General features: G+C 33.7%; 3 protein-coding genes across 3 annotated transcripts; 1 reads left to right on the top strand and 2 right to left on the bottom strand.

Moving 5' to 3' along the window:
* Positions 1 to 1216: 1216 nt before the first annotated feature.
* Positions 1217 to 10489, bottom strand: LOC123221221 (phospholipase D zeta 1-like). Its single transcript, XM_044643992.1, is given in 22 exon segments — positions 1217 to 1717; positions 1799 to 1860; positions 1971 to 2036; positions 2204 to 2335; positions 2817 to 2918; positions 3100 to 3297; positions 3380 to 3526; positions 3808 to 3918; positions 4564 to 4710; positions 4712 to 5059; positions 5154 to 5310; positions 5871 to 6020; positions 6117 to 6256; positions 6699 to 6815; positions 6916 to 7031; positions 7034 to 7157; positions 7933 to 8106; positions 8350 to 8520; positions 9179 to 9320; positions 9408 to 9523; positions 9653 to 9754; positions 9939 to 10489. Coding segments are annotated over 22 exon segments (3294 nt in total). The 5' UTR covers positions 10164 to 10489; the 3' UTR covers positions 1217 to 1470.
* A 1558-nt stretch (positions 10490 to 12047) lies between these two features.
* Positions 12048 to 13994, bottom strand: LOC123220135 (60S ribosomal protein L19-1-like). Its single transcript, XM_044642160.1, has 5 exons — positions 13803 to 13994; positions 13127 to 13249; positions 12675 to 12988; positions 12366 to 12406; positions 12048 to 12281 (listed from the first exon to the last, which is right to left on the bottom strand). The coding sequence occupies exons 1-5, from the start codon at positions 13912 to 13914 to the stop codon at positions 12257 to 12259; spliced, it is 615 nt and encodes a 204-aa protein (XP_044498095.1). The 5' UTR covers positions 13915 to 13994; the 3' UTR covers positions 12048 to 12256.
* Positions 13995 to 15659: 1665 nt separating this feature from the next.
* On the top strand, positions 15660 to 16519 carry LOC123221207. The gene has a single exon (XM_044643975.1). The coding sequence runs from the start codon at positions 15779 to 15781 to the stop codon at positions 16271 to 16273; it is 495 nt and encodes a 164-aa protein (XP_044499910.1). The 5' UTR covers positions 15660 to 15778; the 3' UTR covers positions 16274 to 16519.
* The last annotated feature ends 5163 nt before the right edge of the window (positions 16520 to 21682 follow it).

Genomic DNA, 21682 nt, shown 5'->3' with positions numbered 1-21682 from the left:
GATGTGGGATATAAAATCTCATTGCCCAGTGGCTGACAAGCGTCCTTGTTTACTCGAGTCGCATTGTCATACTCATATTAGAGTTGAAGTACCAGTGTGTTGATTACATTCATATGCTTAATATTATTAATACACTTTGCGACACCTGGACTGGTTGGTTCCATTGAAATCTAATGTCAATGCAATCTGAGTAATGACTAAAATATAATTTAATTATTGGAATGCATCTATCGAAATTGAGCATTCAATCCCACGTATAGAGAGATACAAATCAAATTTCACATAGTGCTCTGAACGAAAAACGCACATTATTACTAATGTTACAAGAAGGTTAAAAAATTGAGAAAGAATTGGGGATGATGATAATTGTAGGTGGTACTGAGGAGGAGAAAACAGAAGCCACAAATAGAAACGAGACCTTTGGAAGATAGAGCTTGTTTAAAATCAGAGTCTTCATTAGGTTGATACAGCTCCGGTTTACTCGTTGAGGACATCAGTCGAGGTGGCTAAGAGACATTGACAGGGAGTAACATCGGAGAATTTTACGCAGAGAGAATGGCGGTGAAGTGTTGAAACATAAGCCGACACATTAACTTACCCAATTAACCTCTTGCGAGTAATCCACCAAGGCTTCATCATATCGGAAACGATATACAAGCAATCCCAGATGGGTGTTTTCTATAAACAAGTAGCTTGTTTTGAGATCTTCAAAGTCTCAACATGTGGAGATAGGGCTGACCTGACGTCAAACTTAGGTCATCTTGAGTTCGACTTAGGACTCAGAGTTCAATGAGTTATCTTTAAATCAAGCTTGAATTCGATTTGATTTAAAAGAGAGTCAACCTCAATCGATTATAACATAATATTAAGTTTAAACTAAACCTAAATTAAAATAATATTATTTTAATATTTATTAATCAAAAGATGTCATAATGGTCACACTTATTTCAAAATATCAACCACTGCAGCATTGATTTGCAAATACAACTTTCTAGTATAAATTCTTTCATTGAAGCCTTTAAAAAGGAGTTGAACCTAATAAGAAAGTAACACTCTCAGCCAAATGTTTATCAAATTCAGTACGAGTAATACAGCAAGGTTGATTATGAAACAAGAAAATCATGGAGTTATTAAATCTGATGAAAAGTTTAGAACTAGGAACGCACATTGACATTCACAATCAACAATCATCATAACCTGAAAAGGAAACTGGAAAAGCTCGAAGAAAAATAGATAATATTTACCAATTTTTTTTGCTTATGAATTTACACAAAAATGACCAGTTTGGAAAAAAAAAAAAATCTGTTGGGCAAAGCAAAAATAATGCCTGCCTCTCTCCTTATCTTCCTCTCTGTGTATTCACGTGTGTGTTTGTGTGTTTTCTATTTGATTTCCAAAAAGAAAATAAAAAGGCAATTTCCAGCAATTGTGAAAAAAGATCACGGGGCTTACCGGACTCTGCACCGCAGCTTAATGAAAAACTTGAGAAGCATAATATTCACTCTCGTTAAACACGGGTCTCAAATCTTCTTTGGACATAAATTCCAAAGGAAATGAAACAAGATGTCCGCACATGGACTGTAATCTCTCCATGGGATCAATTTTTTCAATATCTCCATTCACATAGGATTCAAGATTCACAGGAGCTATTCCTAAGTCTATGGTAGTATGGCCAAGTTTCTCTTTCCACATGGCAACGTTTTGTCTGAATGCAGCTCTGGATGTTAACATATTTGATGAAAATTATAATTTAGCAGAACAAAGAAAGTGAAGGGACAAACTCACATAAGTATAATACCTGGAATGTATAAGATCGTTGGGTACACAAGAAAAGACATCCTGGCAAACAGCCGTATTTGTCTGTAAAATCAATAACATTCTTAACTGCATAAGTATTTACTCAAGAGACAAAACTGCAAGAGAAGCACAGCAAAAACATCATGTCAATAACTCGCTGTTTCTGTTCTCACCCTTGCTGTTGCAATCCATACATCTATGTATGTTGAATCAATTACTGGGTCAATTATTTGATTTATCTGAAGGAAAAAGGAAAATTACAGAATCAGCCCAAAGACCTAACATGCCTTATCATGAAAATATGTTTTTCTCCCTTATGGCTTACACAGTTAAAAAACTAACCCATGCTTCCAATATGCAAAATGTAAAAAGTTTAAGAGGTTAAACAAACAGTGAGGTTACTAACATCCCTTGCATGAAGACCAAGGTGTTCAGACCAAAGCGATAGGCGAAGACTCAAAGCAAATTTTCCAGCCTTCCATGGTTTTCCTCCCATACATGAATCAACCAGCTCTTTGTCTTCAATAAGTACTCCAATCTGAAAAATTCCATGTCAGCAAAGGCAACTTCTTCAAGAAGTGAAGTGATGAAAATATTGAATGAGAAAGAACTAGAAAGGAAAACGCTATGCTGTTAGAGTCAGGCACAGCAGCCTTTTCAATAATTTTTTTTCAGTGAATCCAAGGAATGTGCTGGGCAATGTTATTTCCTGCCCAGAAGGTAGTTGCTATTTGAAAAGTTATATATAGGTACTGAATCAGGATGGTAAACTAGCTTGAGAGGAAAAACAAAAGCTATCTTCAAAATCTGTCATCATTATTTGTTGAAATTTTTTCACCACCAAATTTCCTGTAGCTTGTGAACAGAAGTATAAGCATTTTTGTCACATAAAAACTTCTATATAGAGCATGTCGTTAAAACCACAAGCTGATATCATGATTCGTTAACAAAATCACGTATGTTGGCCTCAAGGTCTAAAATCACACAGTGAAGATAACCAATCTAAAATAACATAATACCTCAGAATCTCTTGAACCAAGCAAACTCCTGTCATTTATATTAGCTGATCCAATTAAGGCTACACAATCATCAATTATCATAATTTTACTATGAACATACACCTGAAAAAAAAAGAAAAACACTTTGGCTTTCATACATGTATGCCAATCCAACCATTAAAACATTACAAGTACAACGACACCCCAGACTCCAGTAAAGAAATGCTGCCAGAATTTACAATTATTTCAGGAAGATAAATGATCACAAAGGCATATAATAAATTGCAACAATGAAAGAAAATACCTGACTGGTGGCCACTGGGCCACCATCAAATAGTCTACCATAGGACCTAAGACCATAGAAAGAAATGTAATCATGAGTCTTTGGACCAAGAAGTTCAAAAAGGTTATGCAATATTGAATTCTGTCCTCTGCAAATTGTTCGGTACTGCCAATGCATTATGGCTCTCACAGATGCTGCACCACCATCATCAACACCACCCTGCAACAATTTGGATTTAGTACAAATATATATATATTCAAACCAAGTCTAAATTTCAAGATATGTATGCAAGGAGTAGAACCTGAAAACCTGGAAGCAGTGGTATGACAATGATGACCCTGAAGCACTTCTTATCATTGTATGCTCGCACAATACGACTGTATAATGCTTCTAAAACACGATTCCTTATAATTTCATCCCCTGAAAGACCTGATATGAAAAATTGATTCTGGGAAATATTGCCCAAAAAGTTAAAGAACAGTCAGGATAAGGAAAACTATACATTAGAAATTCTGCAAGCGTCCTCAAGTTACAACATTTAAAGACCAAAAAAACCAGATAGGTAATTTACTATATAAGGCAAAGTAAATTTACATACGAAACTCTATCAAACAAAAATCTCTGCTGCCTTAAGAGTAAAATACTTTTGAGTCATTGATGCAGAAACTGCTAAAAAAGCAAAACTGCTTTACTTTATTTCATGTAAAAGATTGCATGTCCAATATATACCTCTATATAGATAAAGTGCTCTGCCTTCTCAATGAGAGATTTATAAGCACAGTGAATGCTTTCTTCAATTTGGCTTGTTCCAGCAGACCACTGACTGACACTCCTTAAAATCTGAAAATTGCAAATCTTTACTGATGGCAGAGTATACAACATTTTACTTATAATTTCAAACAATTTAGGTGGAAAACAAGTGGTGAAAACCAAACAATTATAACATTTCCATGTCAAAATTTAAAAATAAAAAGAAGCACATAGATACATCAATCAAGAAAACTCTTCCAGCTAAGTTGTTGCATAATTAATGATTAATTATCACCTAGCACAAAAGAAATTCCCAAATGGGCTAGAAGGGATGCAGAGGCCTGATGTAAAGAATTTGTCTATTGCAACCAATATGACACCAGAGTGGGCCGTATCTTAAACAATGAACAAAGCTGTTCCAATTTGACAAACCAGAGACACATAAACTACAATACTCTGTCCACTCACCATAGCATTTAGGTCCTAATTTATATACGGAGGTAGCTTTTAATAATCCTGAAGATTCAAAAACTATGTTACCCTTTAATCAATAGAATACTTAAGCATTGTTGTTGACCATTTTGATAAAACTGGAGACAAGGTAAACTACAAGAAAAGCTCAAAATAAGTAAACAGCATATTAAATTAGAAGATTCCATGATATCATAGTAAATATGAGATTTAAATTTAGCCAAGAACGAGAAAGCTTCAGATATCACATCCTATACAACACACCTGACAATGGCATGAAGTACGTGGACCTACTTGTCCCCTTTCATCCATGGAACCACATTGATCACCACGTTCTTGTGTTTCCCACCACTCTGGATCTGAAGTTTTGTCTCTTTTCTGTGTCGATACATCTACAGATGGTTTCAAAGGGCGGCTGGGAGGAGTTAGAGTTATCTACAAAGCCTTTCATTGGTGTATCTATAGTTACTGGTTCAATTTTGAAAGAAACACTTTTAGTAGTATTAATATCCATCCCATTGGATTTTGGGCCTCCATGAGAACCATCCAACCCACCTGAATCTTGAGGTAGCAGCAGCGGAATATCTTGAAAAGATGATCTAGAGGAAAAGGAATCCTGTCTTTTCATTCCTTCAGGATTGTCTTCACCATCCTTACGTTGAATCTCCACATCTCTGCTTCTTCCCATGTAATGTGGAATAACCATATGATGCTGAGGCATGAGTAGTGGAATTGTTTCCTCGTGAGGAGCTTTACTTCTCTGGAAAGAAAAAAAATTAAACATTCCTGCATTAGAATTTCCAATTACAATAAATTCCACAGAAGAACTATATTAACTCAATTAAAACTTGTACCTTAGCATAATTCCAGCGCTGAACAAAGTGCCTAGCCACATCACGACAAGGTGGTCCCCAGAGGGCACAATGGACATCATGCCAAGGCATGCGAGGGTATTTTCCACGATCCAATTCATCTTTCATTGTATCTTCCCATGAATTGGGTTCATATTCCCTGACAGAATGGAACTGACTTTAATGATATATATCAACTAAACACCATTCCATCTTCCAACAAACTTCAAAATCGTAACCAAACTTCCTTCCCAAAACAATAGAAGAACTCAGACCAAACTAACTGGTCATTGGCACCCTTGAAAAGTTAGGCCCCAACATCTTGTAAACACAAGTCTTTAATCCCTACCACAGCATGTACAACCTAATGGTTGTTCACAAACTGTTATGAAGGTTGTCTTGATATAAACTTCAAAATGTCCAACCACTAGGCATTTGCTGCAGAAGAAAGTTTTTACCACCAAAGTATAATTAAAACATGATCACGTAGTTCACTTTGACCCCAACAGGAAAGCAGCAGGAGTTATAATCCAGAAAATTTCTTCATCTAGATGGTACAACCTCAAGGATAAAGAATGCTATAAACAAATATGGACAATAACAATGTATACAAGTCCAAGAGTAACCGCAGAGACTAAAGCATTGATATTATTTAAGCAATTCTCGAACAAAAGCCAGTAAACATTCTAAAAGTAGGATGTCTGGCCAAGGAGAACATACCTAGGGTTATAATAGTCCTTCCCAGGCCATATCAGAGGAGGATTATCACCTACTTTGTGTTCAAATGTGTCATAACGACCAAAGCATAAGTCCAGTCCTCCAATAAAGCAAATCTGGTAATCAACAATGACAAGTTTTTCATGGTGGGACCTATATGTAATCAAACATGAAAATTAGAAACAGAATAAATTCAGTATAATACAAAAATCTAAAAAAACTCTTATAATGGTTTTCAAAGATCCATACCATAGGTAAACGCCAGTAGAGAAGTGATCCGGATAACGCAGTACCCTCACATTCTCATGAATGTTTAAAAGCTTTCTCTTGCTGTACACACTGTTTATTTTCAAAGCAAGAGCAACCTCTTTGTAGAGAAGAATATAGATCTGCAATCATAAGGTAACATTATTGATACTGCTTAATGACATGTTGCCAAGGCAAATTTAAAAAAAAAAACAGTAAAATATAAAAAATTGGAATCAAGAACTGACCAACATTAAAGCACAAAAGTACTACGTATCAAGAAAAGTAGAAGTTATATTTGTTTAAACACTAGTATGCTATTCGCACTATAAGATGCCACAGGCATCATATACAGCCTAGAGTGGTCACTAATTCCTCCAAAAAGTCAAGACAATGGCAGCACTGATGAAATAATGTGACAGAGAGCCAAAGAATTCCTCTTGATAGAAATGATTAACAAATCACAGTCAAACCACACAGTTTGGCCTATAAGATAAAGAGTATAGAATGAAAAAATTATTGCACATGGTTACTTCATCAATCTTGATAAAATAATGGCATTAAAACAGTATCACAAACGAATACCTGAACCCCTTTCTTTGCTTTGTCTTCCAACAAGGCATCAAGCCTTGAAGAAGCATTAACATTAAAAGGACGCCGCATATATAATTCTGGGCACAGCCACCAGCCACAAATAAAAATCTGCAAGAAACTTAGGATCATCATATACTTAACCATGACATAGATAATATATGTGGACTACCATAAATTTCTGTGCCCTAGGAATGGGAAAGCGACTTACCTCTGATTTAGCATTCTCAATTGATGAAGCAATAGCTTCAAAGGCTGCTCTACCATCTACAAACCATTGAGCCTGACTTCCATCATCAGTCAAACCCCTAGGAGGAGCAAAAGAGCAAAACGATGAGGATGACACCAGCCCTCTGGAGGCCCAAGGCCAGCATCATTAATTGCAGCAGCCCAATCTTTAACTTTAGCACTATTCTTGGTTCTTAACCTAATGCTCCGGTTGCCACAAGCCACCTTATAAAGTTTTCAGTTACTCATTAGAGATTAATTTGCACTGGATTTTTTCAAAACATATAAATTTCACCAGCCAACTAATTTGTTTATAATTTTTTGTAGATCCTAAAAGTACAGTGATGAATGCAGGTCTAAAAGACTTTGAACTAATACAAGAAAAAGAATCAATAGAACTTGCATACTGAGGACAAAACTGTATATATTGAAATCTCAGTCTAAAAGTTTAGGTATGACTGAATTTGTGGAAATGAAAAATTAGACACCAACTAGACCTAAAGACTTCCACTGAATTTGGCTGAGCTCAGCCTTATTTCAAAGCAGAAGCAGTCTTAGCAAATACAATTCCCCATCAGTTGCTTCATTCAGTGTTTTCTCCAGAAATTCCTTAATAAAGAGTAACTTTATTGTGAGATCGCTAATGAGGTAAATTAGACTGAAAAAAAAAAAAAAATAGAGAGAAGTCTGCATCATCTTGCCTAAAAACAAAATGCTTACTATATAGATTGTCCTATATCAGCAGATAGACAATCTATTATTAACTTTTAAGCTTCTATGTTTCATGGATATCTCTTCATCTCATGTACCCAGCAGATTCCCAGTCTAGAAATTGCCATGTTCAGGTACAAATAAGAATTAGTTATACTAAAAAAAATTGTTACTTAAATTTTAAACAAGAATGCAGAAGGTAGAATTGAATAATAACCTATCAATGAAAGCAAACTACCAGCTAAAATAATATAAATTCCATAATATAAACAACTTGAGTGCTGTTTACCTTAAATGTATGGCGTAGAGGATTACGATCCTTAATTTCTGTTGCTAATGATACTCGACCATCACCATTCCCATCAGAGGATGGTAGCACATCGAAAACAATTATATCTATAGGTTTGGTATCTAATGGATCTCCCAGTAAGGCCAAGAATCCAGGTTTCAGTACAGCCCATACCTGTAAAATAGACGAGGCAAGGTAATAAAAAGATACTCAAAATGGGAGTTGAATGCACTATATCAAGTTTTAATCCAAGTGCCAAAATTATCAATAATTAGGAAAACTTTCAAATGAAAGCATTCACTTTAATACCAAATAAAGCGGCATGAATTAAATTAAAAAGGAAGAAAAAAAACTGAATGTCTCACATATATAGCCTTGAATATTACATCCATAACTTCAAGAATGAAAGTTCATTACCTTTTGCCAATTGTCATTACAACAATTAAACCAAGGACAGCAGTTGCATATTCCTGAATCATCGTTATTCAAAATTTTTGGAAGATGCTTAACCATCACGTAATCTTCTTTCAGCTTAGGGCCATACTCTGGTGCAAATGACAACTTTGAAACCTTCAAAAACTTGCAAACCTATATAGGAATGTGAGGTGCACAAAAGATTTGAATTTATAGCACATAGTGACTAATGGTGCATTAAAATTCTAAAACTAAATCGAGCCACTCAATTTTATAGACTATTTCCCTGTAAGCCTTCAGAGTCATTGAGTATGAGTATTTGGAAGATGTACAGGACGTAAAGGTTCTAGCACAACTGCATGTACTTCATAATTGCTATAGATGATGCAAAAATCATTTGCACATATAAATCATCAATTGAGTAACTCATTCAACCATGAAAAACCATGTTACTAACAAGTTTACAAAGCAAAACTTTCGAAAAACTAGCAGTTGCATTAAAAGAAAAAGGCAGAAGATGCCAGATTTTATAATTTATTGATAACTCCTAGATAAAAAGAGGGAAATGCCAGGGGGTTGTTGAGAACTAGAGTGAATAAGAGTGAGAGGTTGATCTCGAAGTATAGTAGACCTCATAACAACCAAAAGGGTTGAAACGCACATATACATTTGACAATACAAGAGATAATGGTGAAACAGAAAGAAAAGACACAAGAACTAACACTCGTGAACACATACATAACTAAAAAAGATAATTGATTACAGAGATGAAAATAATTAACCAAAGTTTCAAACAATGTGGCTTAAATTAAGATGAAGCACCGAAGCATACCTCTCTGGAGTTAACAATATCTACATTTCCCAGAAAGTGATTCAAGTATTGTTGCATTGCAACTTTGGCTCTGTCCGACATTGAATGCTGTCTTCCTAAAGCTGGGCGAATGACTGGTAGCGCAGCACTTGATGGAACATCTCTGAAGAAAAAACCCAGCTTTCAAACTATAACAAACGTCAAAGATTATGTTTAATGTCCATCAGAATAGGTCAGAACACGTGGTCACCTGTTCTTAGCAGTTTCGTCACTATGAACATGGATAGCATCATCATCACCATCATCATCATCTTGCATCTCTGCCATGTGATCGCCTATTCCTAGATTTTGAAGCCATTCTTTAACCTTTAATATAATTTTCCAAAAAAGCACATCAAAGCCCAAACCTTCCTTCCCAAACAAAATCAGATTCGAAACAAAACATGGAAGTTCATAATTGCAAAAACAAAGGCCGAGCACTGTATTCACACACACCTGCTCTTGCTTCTCGTGAATCTCCTGGAAAAAAGCACGTTTCTTCAACGCAAAGTGTAAATAAAGTACATGTGTGGCTTTCTTTACAAGTCTCCATTTAAACTGGTGAATAACAACACAAAAAGTACATAACTCAGACTTTCATTTTCTATGATTGCTTACCATCGAAACATTATCCAATTATTCATTTCGAGTAAAACAATAATTCAAGTTATATTCACGACTCGTTCATCACAATTCAACGTCAAGTATTGCATAAAGAAAGATATCGTATCTCATTTCTCACCTGTTTGTATTGAAATTCAATCGTGTAAGATAAAAGCATGGGGGAAATATCTCCGGCTTCGGGTCTAGAAACCGAAACGATGGTGGACTCAGGCAACTCATCGAAAATCCGCGACGACTCGGGTTCGAGACCCGAACCGAAGGACGTAAAAAAAGACGACCCCGGCTCTGATCGCATTTGAGCATACCGGGGCCCACCATCTGACATCAACCGTTCTGACGCCATCTCTTTTTCTTGTTCTCTGAATGATATTCGTCGACAGTTCTTCTAAATTCTGATAGTAAATTTAAATAAATAAAAAGCTTTGAATCAAAGGAGATGATTCTTAAAATTAAGTACGAATAGTGATTGATGAGCAGTGGGACCTTTTGGATCCAAAAATTTCTTCAGGTTTGAAAGACTACTGAATTGACCGGTTGTGGATAGTCCGGAACTCTAGAAACGGGGCATTTTGAACTAATATTGCATGCTGAATGTTTTGAACTTCTACCATTTGATTTGACCGCAATTTTCTGGCGGGTTACTATTTAAACCGGGTCACTTTAATCAAATTCGGATCTAGCTAACTATCCACAACAAGCAAGCAAAATTGACGATCACATGCTCCACAAGAAAAACGATAAAAGCAACGATGGTGGTGGGCAAGGCAAAATTTATCAGAAATGGGCTAAGGGACTAATCCTCACCCAAGTTTGGATGCATTTTCAAAGAGTTTTAAAAATTAAAATATGACTTCGTAAGGTGTTAATCTTAACTTAAATAGAAGAATCGTTATTTTATTATTAAATTATAAAATCTAAGAATTTATATTATTCTCCCCTTCTCTCATAGTTTGAAAAACAAATAATTTTTTTTTATCTAAACATTTAAAAATTTTACTTTTTCTCCTAAAATTTTTTCTTTATTCTTCAATAATAAAAATCAATTGTCATTGTCAACCGATCACCCTCGCATCTGCTTCTCCATCTACTGGTCTTCCCACCACAGTAGGTTCATTGGACAAAGACGAACTCTCTTCATTCGAACAAAGATGAATCGTTGTTGAAAAATAAAGAAAAAACTTTAGGGGAAAAAATGAATTTTCCAAATTTTTGGACAAGGAAATATTTTGTTTTTCAAACTATGGGTGGGGGGATGCTATAAACTCTTAGGGTGCATTTGACAAGTAATATAAAAGATAATTTGATTATTACATTTATCTTATATATTAAAATATTATCAGGATAATCTTCATTTTATTATAAATATATCTTTATTTATTAATTTTTTTAGGACAAAAAAAATTTTATTTTCAAATAATATAAAAAAATATTTTAGAATAATTATACCTAAAGATATTTAAGTAAAATAATATATTAGTATTTTTTTTATTATCCGTAATCAAATACAATAATTATTTATATTTAGTCAACTTATTAAATTTTATCAAACATAATAATAATTTATACTTAGTAATCCTCTGATTTTAATAATAAAATATTTCTCAAACTAAATATCCTCTTAAAATTTTAAGATTTAATAATAAAATGATAATTTTATTCTTATAATTAACTATTTCGGTTAAGATTTTTGGTTAAAATTAATAAATTATAAATGAATGTTTACATTTTTAAAATTAAGTGAATAAGACTTTGAAATCGCATAAATACTTTGATGGAAATAAGTCCTTCAGCCTCATAAGTGGCAACGGCGTAAAAATTTAGAAGACGGCCAAACCGGACCTCAGTTGCTTGTTGCCGAGTCGGCTGTTCTTCAGTCAGCGACTTGGCTTCCAACTCTTGGTTTGGTGTGTACTACTCTGTTTATCGTATGGTGTTTTCTGCAGGACTGTCTTCTTCCGGGTAAGGCACTCTATAGTTAGAAATACTTCATTAGAACCCCACCTTACTTCCTTTAGCCCAATTGTTAGGTTTCTTTTATTAGGCTTTGAAAACGGTAGCGATAAAAATTCCATTTTCTTAACAGACCTGGATAAATAGTTTTATGTCAACGATTCTTGACAATCCATAAATAAGTATACCAGAGAGTAAAATGGTATAACAATGCAATCATCTTCTGTATGGCTTTTAACAGCCATATGTATTGCAATTATCGCATCTAACAACCAACTCATGCAAAAAACGTTCATCATTCATGATTCAACATATAACAAAAGGAAACTACAGTTCATATGGTTTCAAAATTCAGGGGCTTCATAAATAAAAAATTAGTCATAAAACAAGATAACTCGGAAACGAGTTCCTACTTAGAAAACCAAAATCATTGACATATACCAGTTATAGATCTTCTGATTTCACTAACATGTCCTCATTGATCATTCACTTCTTGCCTTTCTTAGCTCCCCTACAAAAATTCCAGAAAGTTTTCAATTAGTTCTGTTGCATATAGATAAATAAGACAAGAAAAATCGAATATCAAGTTTCTTACTCAGCTGGCTGAGGTGCGGGTGCTGCCTTCTCTCCAGGGCCCTGAAATATCAAAAAACGAAATTGACTGGCATGTCAAATAAAAACACAAATGATCAAATGATGACAATTCCTAAAATTCAACTTTTGCTGACACTGCTAATTGACCCTTCACAAACAATTTAAACCATGAAATGTTTTAAGGTAATAATTATAAGTATCAATGATGACTAGAAATCCAGGCACCAAGTTCTCCTAACAAGAATATTCCAGACACTTGATAACAAATTGCACTCAGAAAATAAACAGTTTTAAATAAACTAGCAATCACCTGGGCTAGACGCTCCTCTCTCCTGGCAATCTTTCTCTCCCTGCTTGCCTTGTTCTTAGCACGCTTGGCCTCAAATTGGTCAGAAAGTGTTTTTTCTCTGGCCTTCTCAGCCTTCGATTTGTGGATACTCTCCATGAGGACACGCTTGTTTTTGAAAACATTACCTTTAACCTTCATGTACATATCATGGTACATGTGCTTGTCAATCTTCTTTGACTCCCTGTACTTACGGAGCAGACGTCTCAGAACACGCATTCTCCTCATCCAGAGGACTTTTGTAGGCAGTCTGGCCTCCCTAGTACCCTTGCGCTTACCTGAAAACATTAAAAAATGTGTTATAACATAGACAGAGAAAGCCACCAAATCACTTAGAAGAAATATACACCAAACTCAAAAAAGTTCAATTCAAGAAAAGCCCAATGATTGCAAAAATAATTATTATTCATGCATACCATATCCAGAGTGACGCCCTTTCCTTTTGGCCTCCTTCATTCTGCGAGCTCGAGAACGAGAGTGGATCTTTGTTGGCTTCCTGATGATGAAACCATCCTTCACCAGTTTCCTGACGTTTTGTCCTGCACTTGGTAACCAGCAAACATTAAACAAATAGATAATCAAAGCCATATATAACAATAAAACTAGGATATATCTCTTAATAATCTAACTATGAAACATCAAAAGTGAAACCAATAACAGTGAATTCCAGTCATTATCAATCTGAATTAACCTGCATACGAACTTTGATTAAATTTTTCAACAAAGTGTTAAGAGTAACTCAACATGAATTAACCTATCTCATTTCCACAGTAGTTTAAGAACAGACACTTTCAGATTAATTACCATACAGTCTTCATATCTTATTTCAATAAACAAGCAATACAATATCAAACAGTCAACAAAAAATAGCTAAGAAAAAGACTCTTGATCTTTCCATTTTCTAACATTAACTGTCGAAAATTAAATTTTCAGTACGCTATGAACCTCAACGCAAAACAGAATCATCGCTTGCACCATCCAAGACATAACATGAGCAGGATCCCCTCAAACCGGCATAAAATCAATTAAGCTCCCAGATCTACTCTACATAATAGCTTCGATAGATTTAGAGAGACATATAAAAGAACTTACTGGAGTTGGCCATAGAGATTTCGTTGACCTCATTAGGGTCGAGCCAGACCTTGCCACGTCCGCATTTGAGGACGCTAGCGGCGAGACGTTTCTGTAGCTTCAACGATACCATCTTCTTTCCTCTCTCTCTCTCCCTCTCCAATCTCGATGAGTGGCGAAAGGGTTTTTGCCTGAGTAGTGTTAGGAGGCTTTTATATGATGGGGAAGCTATTTGTTAGGGTTAGGGTTTTGAAGCGGTAACATTTAGTGGGCCAATTGCTGGACGAGAGCTAGACGAGACCCACCAACTGTCAATTGTGGATTGGTTTTGATCTCGGGCCTTTTTAATGTTAGGTTTGGCCCATCATATTTCAAACCGCTAAATCACCATATCCCACACAAGATTTGATAAAATGTCAAATTTTTATAATTTAAGTTCAAAAAATTATTTTTCCACCCATATGTTAAAATCAATCGTTAATTTTAACAGTAAAAAAAAATTAATATTAATATCTTTTTATTTAAATATTATAATAATGATATAATTAACCTATTATTTTATTCTCAATACTTAAAATATTATTAAAATACTTTCTTATACTGAATTATGAATTGTGTTATTATCATTTTTTAAATTATTAAATAATATTTTAAAATTTAAAAATATTTATTTTTTTTAATTTCCAAAACCCTCTCAAAATTTTCATCAACATTCCAAATGTTTTCAAATATTAAGTTCGCCCTTGTATATACTATATTTAAACTTGTACAAATAAATGTTTTTATTATTTTTAATTAAATTTAATATAAATTAGAGGTAAAAAAATTATTTAACATAATTTTAAGTTAAAATATTATTTAATTTGAAGGTGTTATTGTATTTTTAACAATTTTTTTTCAAAAAAAACATTATTTTAACATATGGGTGGAAAATGATTTTTTTCAAATTTAAAAATTAGAATCATTAAATCATTTAACCTTGGGTGGGAAATATTACAATTTTGATGCTTGATAAAAGCTCATAATATTCAATAAAAAATTTTCAATAATATCAAAAGAATTCATAAAAATTGTGAATCTCAGTAGTTGTTGCATCAAAGAATGAAAGTTTTTATTTATATATGAAGTCTAAAGATGTTAGTCGAAGTGAAAATTTAAATAGGGTTGAATTTGATTTGAAAAAGTTTAAATAAAATTTAGTTAAAGATTAATTCGAATTTAATTTAACATAATTTTACTTTAGTTTTGATCAAATATAATTTAAACTTAAATATGTAAATTAATTTAAATTTAATTTGAAAATTGTTTTTAAGTATTTATTTAAATTAGTTCATTTTTTTAAAAATTGTGAACCATAATTTTTTTGTCAAATAATCCTACCAAATGTGAAGGTATTGTTCACTTTAAATATATAACTGTCAAAATATTATTTATTTTAAATATATAATTCGTTATAATTTTATAGTTTAAAATGTTTTAACATTTTAAAAGTAACGAGCAATTCAACTAGTTTTGTCTTAATATCCCGTTAATGCCTATCATATTTTACATGTTTTGTGGAGACGAGGTTTGATTTATGGTGTTGTAAGATTTTTTTTCACTTAAATATAAAATATTTTATAATGCAACTACGGCCGGGTTTCATGTCAAATTTAAGCCCAGCCGTGCCGGTGTGAAACCATATTGCAGAACCCTGAGTCCAGAGCCCGATTAACCTGGAGAATTTTTTTCACTCGAGGCCCGGCCCAGCAACAATTCAATGGTTGAAGCTTTCAACGAGATTCGAGGCGCGTGCATACAGACCACGCGCGTGCATCACTGACCACACCCGCCAAACACAAACGACACGTCATACCAAACCCGCCACGGGACTGAAAACACCTAACACCTTGCGTTGCGTATTCAGAGAGGAATTCGATTTCAACGTGGAAAATTTATGTTCCTTTGTCAGACAAACCCTAACATTCTTGTTTGCTAATCTAATTCTCTTGATCTTCATGGACATTGCTCTTCTGTCCGACACCGTTTCACTCGCCACATCGCAAACCCTAGGCTTAGCGAAATTCATTCTACGCCAGCCCTATTTACTCTCTGCGGCGATTCTCCCGATGGACGCCGTGGCGCCGCCGCCTGTTAAATCCAGTTTGCACAGAACAGCCCGTCGAACACTGCTCTGCAAAAAGCAGAGGACGAGGAGGAAATCGTGCAGCGGCGGCGATGATTCGGAGGACAGCAGCGAAGGCGACGGAATTTTCGGTGGTGGTAACGATGATGGAACGTTTGGTGGGGGTGGTTATGGTGGGAGGGGGTGGAACTTTGACGGATTTGGAGGGCAAAATTGGGATGAGTCATCGCGGTGGTCGTCGAATGATTTCGCGTTTGATTTTGTTTATGAGGTGATTTACTGGATTGCGTTATCGAATTGCGTGCATTTCGCATTCAAGAAGGTGGCGAGGATCGTGGCTGATGGGGAGAGACAAGGTTCCCATTAGACTGACTTCATTTTTTTAAAAAAAAAAATTTGTGATCGTTTATGTATTTAATTGGATAGTTACGAACGCTCTGTCTATATATTTTTTATTGCACAGTTAATTGTACATATTGTGTATATTATAATCGATTCTCTACATCGATTTATAAGTACTTTGATCGTTAAATTATTGTTCGTGGTCATGGATTAGTATGATCTTAGGTGTATTATGTTTTATTAGAAATAAATAGAGGTCTTGATTAGTTAATTTGAGTTTTAATCTTGCGGGCTCATGGACATTTTGTTAGCTAAAGGACCATTTCAATGTGGAATTGTGGAACTTTCAGACAGGAAGTAATTGTTTATTTGAGAATGTTGCATTGAAGTATGACATAGAACATTAGAGCTTCTGTAACTAGACAATGAGATGTTCGTTATGTTAAAGCTGTATCTAGTTTGTTGAATGATTATTATTGTGTGGTTTTGTTTTGTAAAGCTGGAGGTTTTTTTTTTTTTTGAAGGAGTTTATCTGCCACTCTTTATTAGGTTATGCCCCTTTGTTCTTATGACTAAAAGCCGCATATACAAACATAATCAATTATTCATTTTTGAACTACTCTGACTTGCGTTTTTTTCTCGGAAATGCAGTACTTGTATGAATTACAGCTTTTTACCAGGCTCTTACCCATTGCATTGATGTCCTGCTACTCTCTTGTTCTCTCTACTTTCTTCTATTTACATGCAGGTGCCTACTTGCATCCCCATTCTCATGCACATGAATTGGCAACTTAATGGCATCTTAGTTTCTCCTTTGTTATTTTACCTGGTTTACTTTTATCATTGTTCTTTGAATATACTTTTGACTTTTCTTATCATTTGTGTGTTTTGTACTTTTTTGTACTTGTATCTTCTAATGGTTCTATGTCTTCCTTTTACTTTTCTTCCTTGATTAATTAATTTGTGCGTTAGTTGATGATTGTGTACTGCACTTTAATCATGAAGGGGTGCTCTCTTCTTTTTTGGATTAGATTAAATAGTTGATATCTTTCCTGTGGAATTTTATGTTAGCAAAGTGAAACGAGTTTACTAGTTTTTTTACTTTTTGTTTCATTGGAGGCTTCATTCATCAGTTTTATTTTCTACTAAATTAGGTTCTGTGACAAATTTAAGGGCATACTATTATTTTACCTTCGTGATTTGAAGTTTGACATGATTCAATTGAGCATGTAGCGAGTCCAGTTATGGTCCCAGGGGGTATGTTAAATTGCACATTTACTATGCTGTTATGGTTATTTGGAAGTAGTAGAGAGGCAAATCTTCTGATTAACAGTAGGTAGATAGTTCATGGATGATCTTGAGAGTGAAACATGATATGAGAATATGCTACAGTATGCATTACCTGGCTCTCCACTGGGTCTGCCTTGACCTGAAGTAGTATGAAAAATGACCAGAAACAGTTATTATCACTGAAACTTTTAAAAGTGCATTTATTTGGGATTCATTGTGCTTGTAGCTGCAAATTAGTATGAATTGAATTTTCCATAAGGATATAAGCAGATTAGAGTTCTGTATATGTGTCAGATAAGCATGTAAGTCCAATTGGCTTGGCAAAATTGTTAAGCCATGAATTTGCTTTTCTAGTCCTGCTCTGTTAATGACTTCAGTTCGGGTTGACACTACCCAAACTATATCTTGAGTAAAGAAAGTGTCCAGTCCAGTCCCAATATTTTGTTACACATGAAATATCGATGACCCTTCTGGGTGCATTGAAATAGAACAGATAGATAATTCAGTTGTGGTGGCAGACAGGCGTCTGGGGCACAATCGTTGTCTGTTGTTGCAACTTGCAATTCTTTAATATTTCAAGGACAACTAGGAATTATAATGAGGCTGAGAAATATCCTTTAGTGTGAAGGGGAAGCTTCCATGTTAAGTGAATCTATCCGTTCCTTAATGCATGAATCTATGATTGGTGATTTAATTTTTTATATTAGTACTGAAAAAGAAATACCAAGTGGGAGGTGGATTGACTGAATCGAGTCAGAACATTTGTTGTCTTGAGGTCAATTAGAATAAAAATAGTTTAATTTAATTTTAATAAATTAAAATTAATAATAGTTTGAATTTAGTTTAAATGAAAAATAGTTTAGTTTGGTTTGATACAAATTCAATTTAAATTTATAACTTAAATCCGTGGCTTAGTTGTAGTTCAAGCATATGATTTATTAAAAAGATGGTATTGTTCTATTTAATAAATGATAAATAATATTATTTTAATAATTATTTAATATAATTTAAATCAAATTATGAGTTAAATTTGAATTAAATTAAATTATTTTTTCTTATCTTATAAACCAAATTTTTTAGTTTGATTTGAAAATAATTATTTTAAGATTAAACCAATTCGATTTTAACCCAGTTTCACATGTGGGCTTTGGTTTGCTTTCAGTTTCTAATAATATGAGCTTGACCCCATTAACTGCCAAAACGGAGAATTCATAATGGTAATGTGCCAGGGAAGATGAACCTAATTTAAAGTATAATTTATAATTGATTGCTTAGCTTTGCTTTGCTTTGCTTGTGTCGATAATTGTATTTTAATCTCCAATTCCAAATGTTGTTGTGAAGGTCCCCACCTGGAATTTGGTTCATGAACCTTCCCCCTGGGTGAGAATCCAAATTGTCAAATATTCCGTCTGGTGTCTCACCAACTTATGAATTCGCTTTGACTCCTAGTACTTTGTGATATTTGAATTCTTGCTAATGTCTTCTTGTGTCAATTTTAATATTAATTCAAACAGTCTATGGTTATTGCGTGTTCTGTTTTGTCATAATTTCTGATTGAGTATTCCACACTACTAAAAAAGAAAAAGAAGTATCCATTTGTATTGATCTGTTTCAATCAAATAAGATCTTGGCAGATTTTGACACTGTTCTATCTATGGTTTTCTTTATTTATTCGTCCATACAAGTTACAATCACTTTACCCCAATTTCTGACATTTTGTCCACTCTATCTATTTTGTTTGATTGGATTCCTTCTTAAATAACTTCACGAGAATGAGACAATTAGTTACATGCAACGATCAAACCGTGTTATTCACACGCAATTTACAACACTATACGAGTAAAACACTTTCTCTCCATCAAGTATGAACGTAAACTCATGACAATTTTAATTATTCGTCATGATATTTTAAATAATAAAATTATGTATACTATTTTAAATACATATATATATATATATATTTAATATATATCATCAAATAATTAGATAATTTTAAATTAAAAATAAAATAACACTCAATAATATAAGGTCCAAAGACTTATTCTTCGACCAAAACCGTCTTCGATCGAAAACAACTTAGACGAAGATGAGCAGTCTTTATTTGAGACGAAGACAATATGTCTTCGTTTCAGATGAAGACCGATCGTCTTCGTTTGAGACGAAGACGATTTCGTCTTCGTCTTTGGTCAAAGATGGTCGGAGAGGCTAGGGAGAGAGACTGGAGGAGAGATAAGGGGGAAAGGAGGACGGCCGACGGCCGGAAAAGGAGAAATCAACGTCAGAAGAAGAGAAACAAACCCTAAGGGGGGTTTTTGCCACTTTTCAAACCTTAGATTGGGGGTAAAATGTAAGTTTTTAAATATAAGGGAGAAAATTGTGAGAAAACTTTAATTTTTTTTACTAAATGATAATTTTACCTTTAACGTTAATTAAAATTTTGTACGAAAAATTGATTATCGGTAGGTGTTTAGGTTTAAGTATACATAGTATTACTTTATTACATTTATAATTCAATGTACTTTTTGTTAGTATATACATGTTGGTTTTTCCTCTTCATCAGAAATCGTTAAGTCATGTATAGATCAATATTTTAAGAATAACAGAAGAATAGTTTTAATTATATTCTTTTTATTTATTTACGTATGTATTCATGCGGAGGAAAATCCACACAACACAACCCCAAGAAAATCGAACCTAGATAGATATAGTCTGTAAGTCGATGCTTGCTTACCCCGTAAACTAGCCCTTAAGCTAGTATTTGAGTTTCATATTTTGGGTCTTCAAATGAATCACGATTCTTAAAGTAGTTTGCAAGTTTCAACCCCTATGAAAATGCTATAGCGAGTTAAAGTCAAAACAATAAAAGTGGCGAGGAAATATGTCGAGAAAATTTAGACATGTTTATGAATGGGCTACGGGCAAGTGTGATGATTGCGAGGTCTCTTCTACCCTTGATTTTCTGGGGTTTCTGACTTTGAGGCATCGAGTGATAGATTAATGTTGTAATTTGAAAAAGATTATAATAATTTTCTTGTCAAACCTTGACCAGGGAGTATATATATATACATGGTTGATGTTAAATTTGAATCTGGATTTATGTTTTCTTTTATTTATGTAATATCGTTATTTAGATTTTAGTTTAGTAGTAGATTGATGTTATATTGATATCATTAATCGGATTAATCTATCAAATCAGTATAGACCTAGATTAAACCTTTGACCAGTCAAAGCTCGGTTAAATCTGTGTTGTTTCAACGTTGGTAAGTAGTTGCGCAAGCAGTGACACACATAATCAGAAAAATGGGACAGCCCAGATAAAGAGAGTCATGAAGTTTGAACAACAGAGTCAAGTGTTTAGGTTTTATTAGAAAACTAGCTACTCACAGTCGTCAATGGAGTCATCCACTGATAGCTCTTGATCTTGGACTTCAATTATTTGCCTTTTTCTCAGTGCATGCATTATGGTAGCAAGTTTTTTTGCAAAGGTTTTACCTTCTCCTGTGCCTAAAATTAGTAGAACCTGCAAGCAAACTTTGGATATATTTACTGTTGTATAATACTTTCTTATTTGAGATTCAAGTCTTATATTTTATATTTGAATTTTTAACATATTATCATATATATCATATGATTATATTTAAAAGATGTGATGACGATAAAAACCAAAATGATATATATGACATGAATTTTGAGGAACCCACATTTCAAAATATAACAGTTGAGATTGAAAGAGCAATATTAATCTTACTAGAATCTCATATTTTCGATATAGAATCCAAATCATATATCTTACAGTTTATATCTTAAAAATACTATAATTGTTTATCTGGAATATAGATTTTGAACAAGATTCACGTAGCACAAAAATGAATGTATAATAATTGCATTATCGTAAAAATTTATTTTTCTTGTATATAAAACTTGTTCATAGTTTTAAATGTTTGATTAAATTAGATCAATCGCTCTAATAAATTGTATTATCATTCATTAACAAAAACAGTTTTAATTTGTTTAAAAATTGTTTTTAGAATTAAATTAGATTAAAATAAGTGGTTTGACAATTAGATCAAGTGAAAATTGGGTTTGACCTAATTAGATCGGAACAATATAATTGTTTGGTTTTGAAAATATTGGTTTTTTCTTA

Source organism: Mangifera indica, chromosome 7 (genome assembly GCF_011075055.1).
Source record: "Mangifera indica cultivar Alphonso chromosome 7, CATAS_Mindica_2.1, whole genome shotgun sequence".
In the NCBI taxonomy this organism is placed as follows: Eukaryota; Viridiplantae; Streptophyta; class Magnoliopsida; order Sapindales; family Anacardiaceae; genus Mangifera; species Mangifera indica.
The sequence above is the reverse complement of the archived record's forward strand: the minus strand, read 5'-3'. Positions and strand labels throughout refer to the sequence as shown.

Coding starts and splice junctions, on each gene's coding strand:
- LOC123220135 (XM_044642160.1), bottom strand. CDS start 13,914: ATGGTATCGTTGAAGCTACAGAAACGTCTCGCCGCTAGCGTCCTCAAA. Junction 12,407..12,674: donor GAGAGGAGCGTCTAGCCCAG/GTGATTGCTAGT, acceptor TTGATATTTCAG/GGCCCTGGAGAGAAGGCAGC. Junction 12,282..12,365: donor CCCGCACCTCAGCCAGCTGA/GTAAGAAACTTG, acceptor GAATTTTTGTAG/GGGAGCTAAGAAAGGCAAGA.
- LOC123221207 (XM_044643975.1), top strand. CDS start 15,779: ATGGACATTGCTCTTCTGTCCGACACCGTTTCACTCGCCACATCGCAA.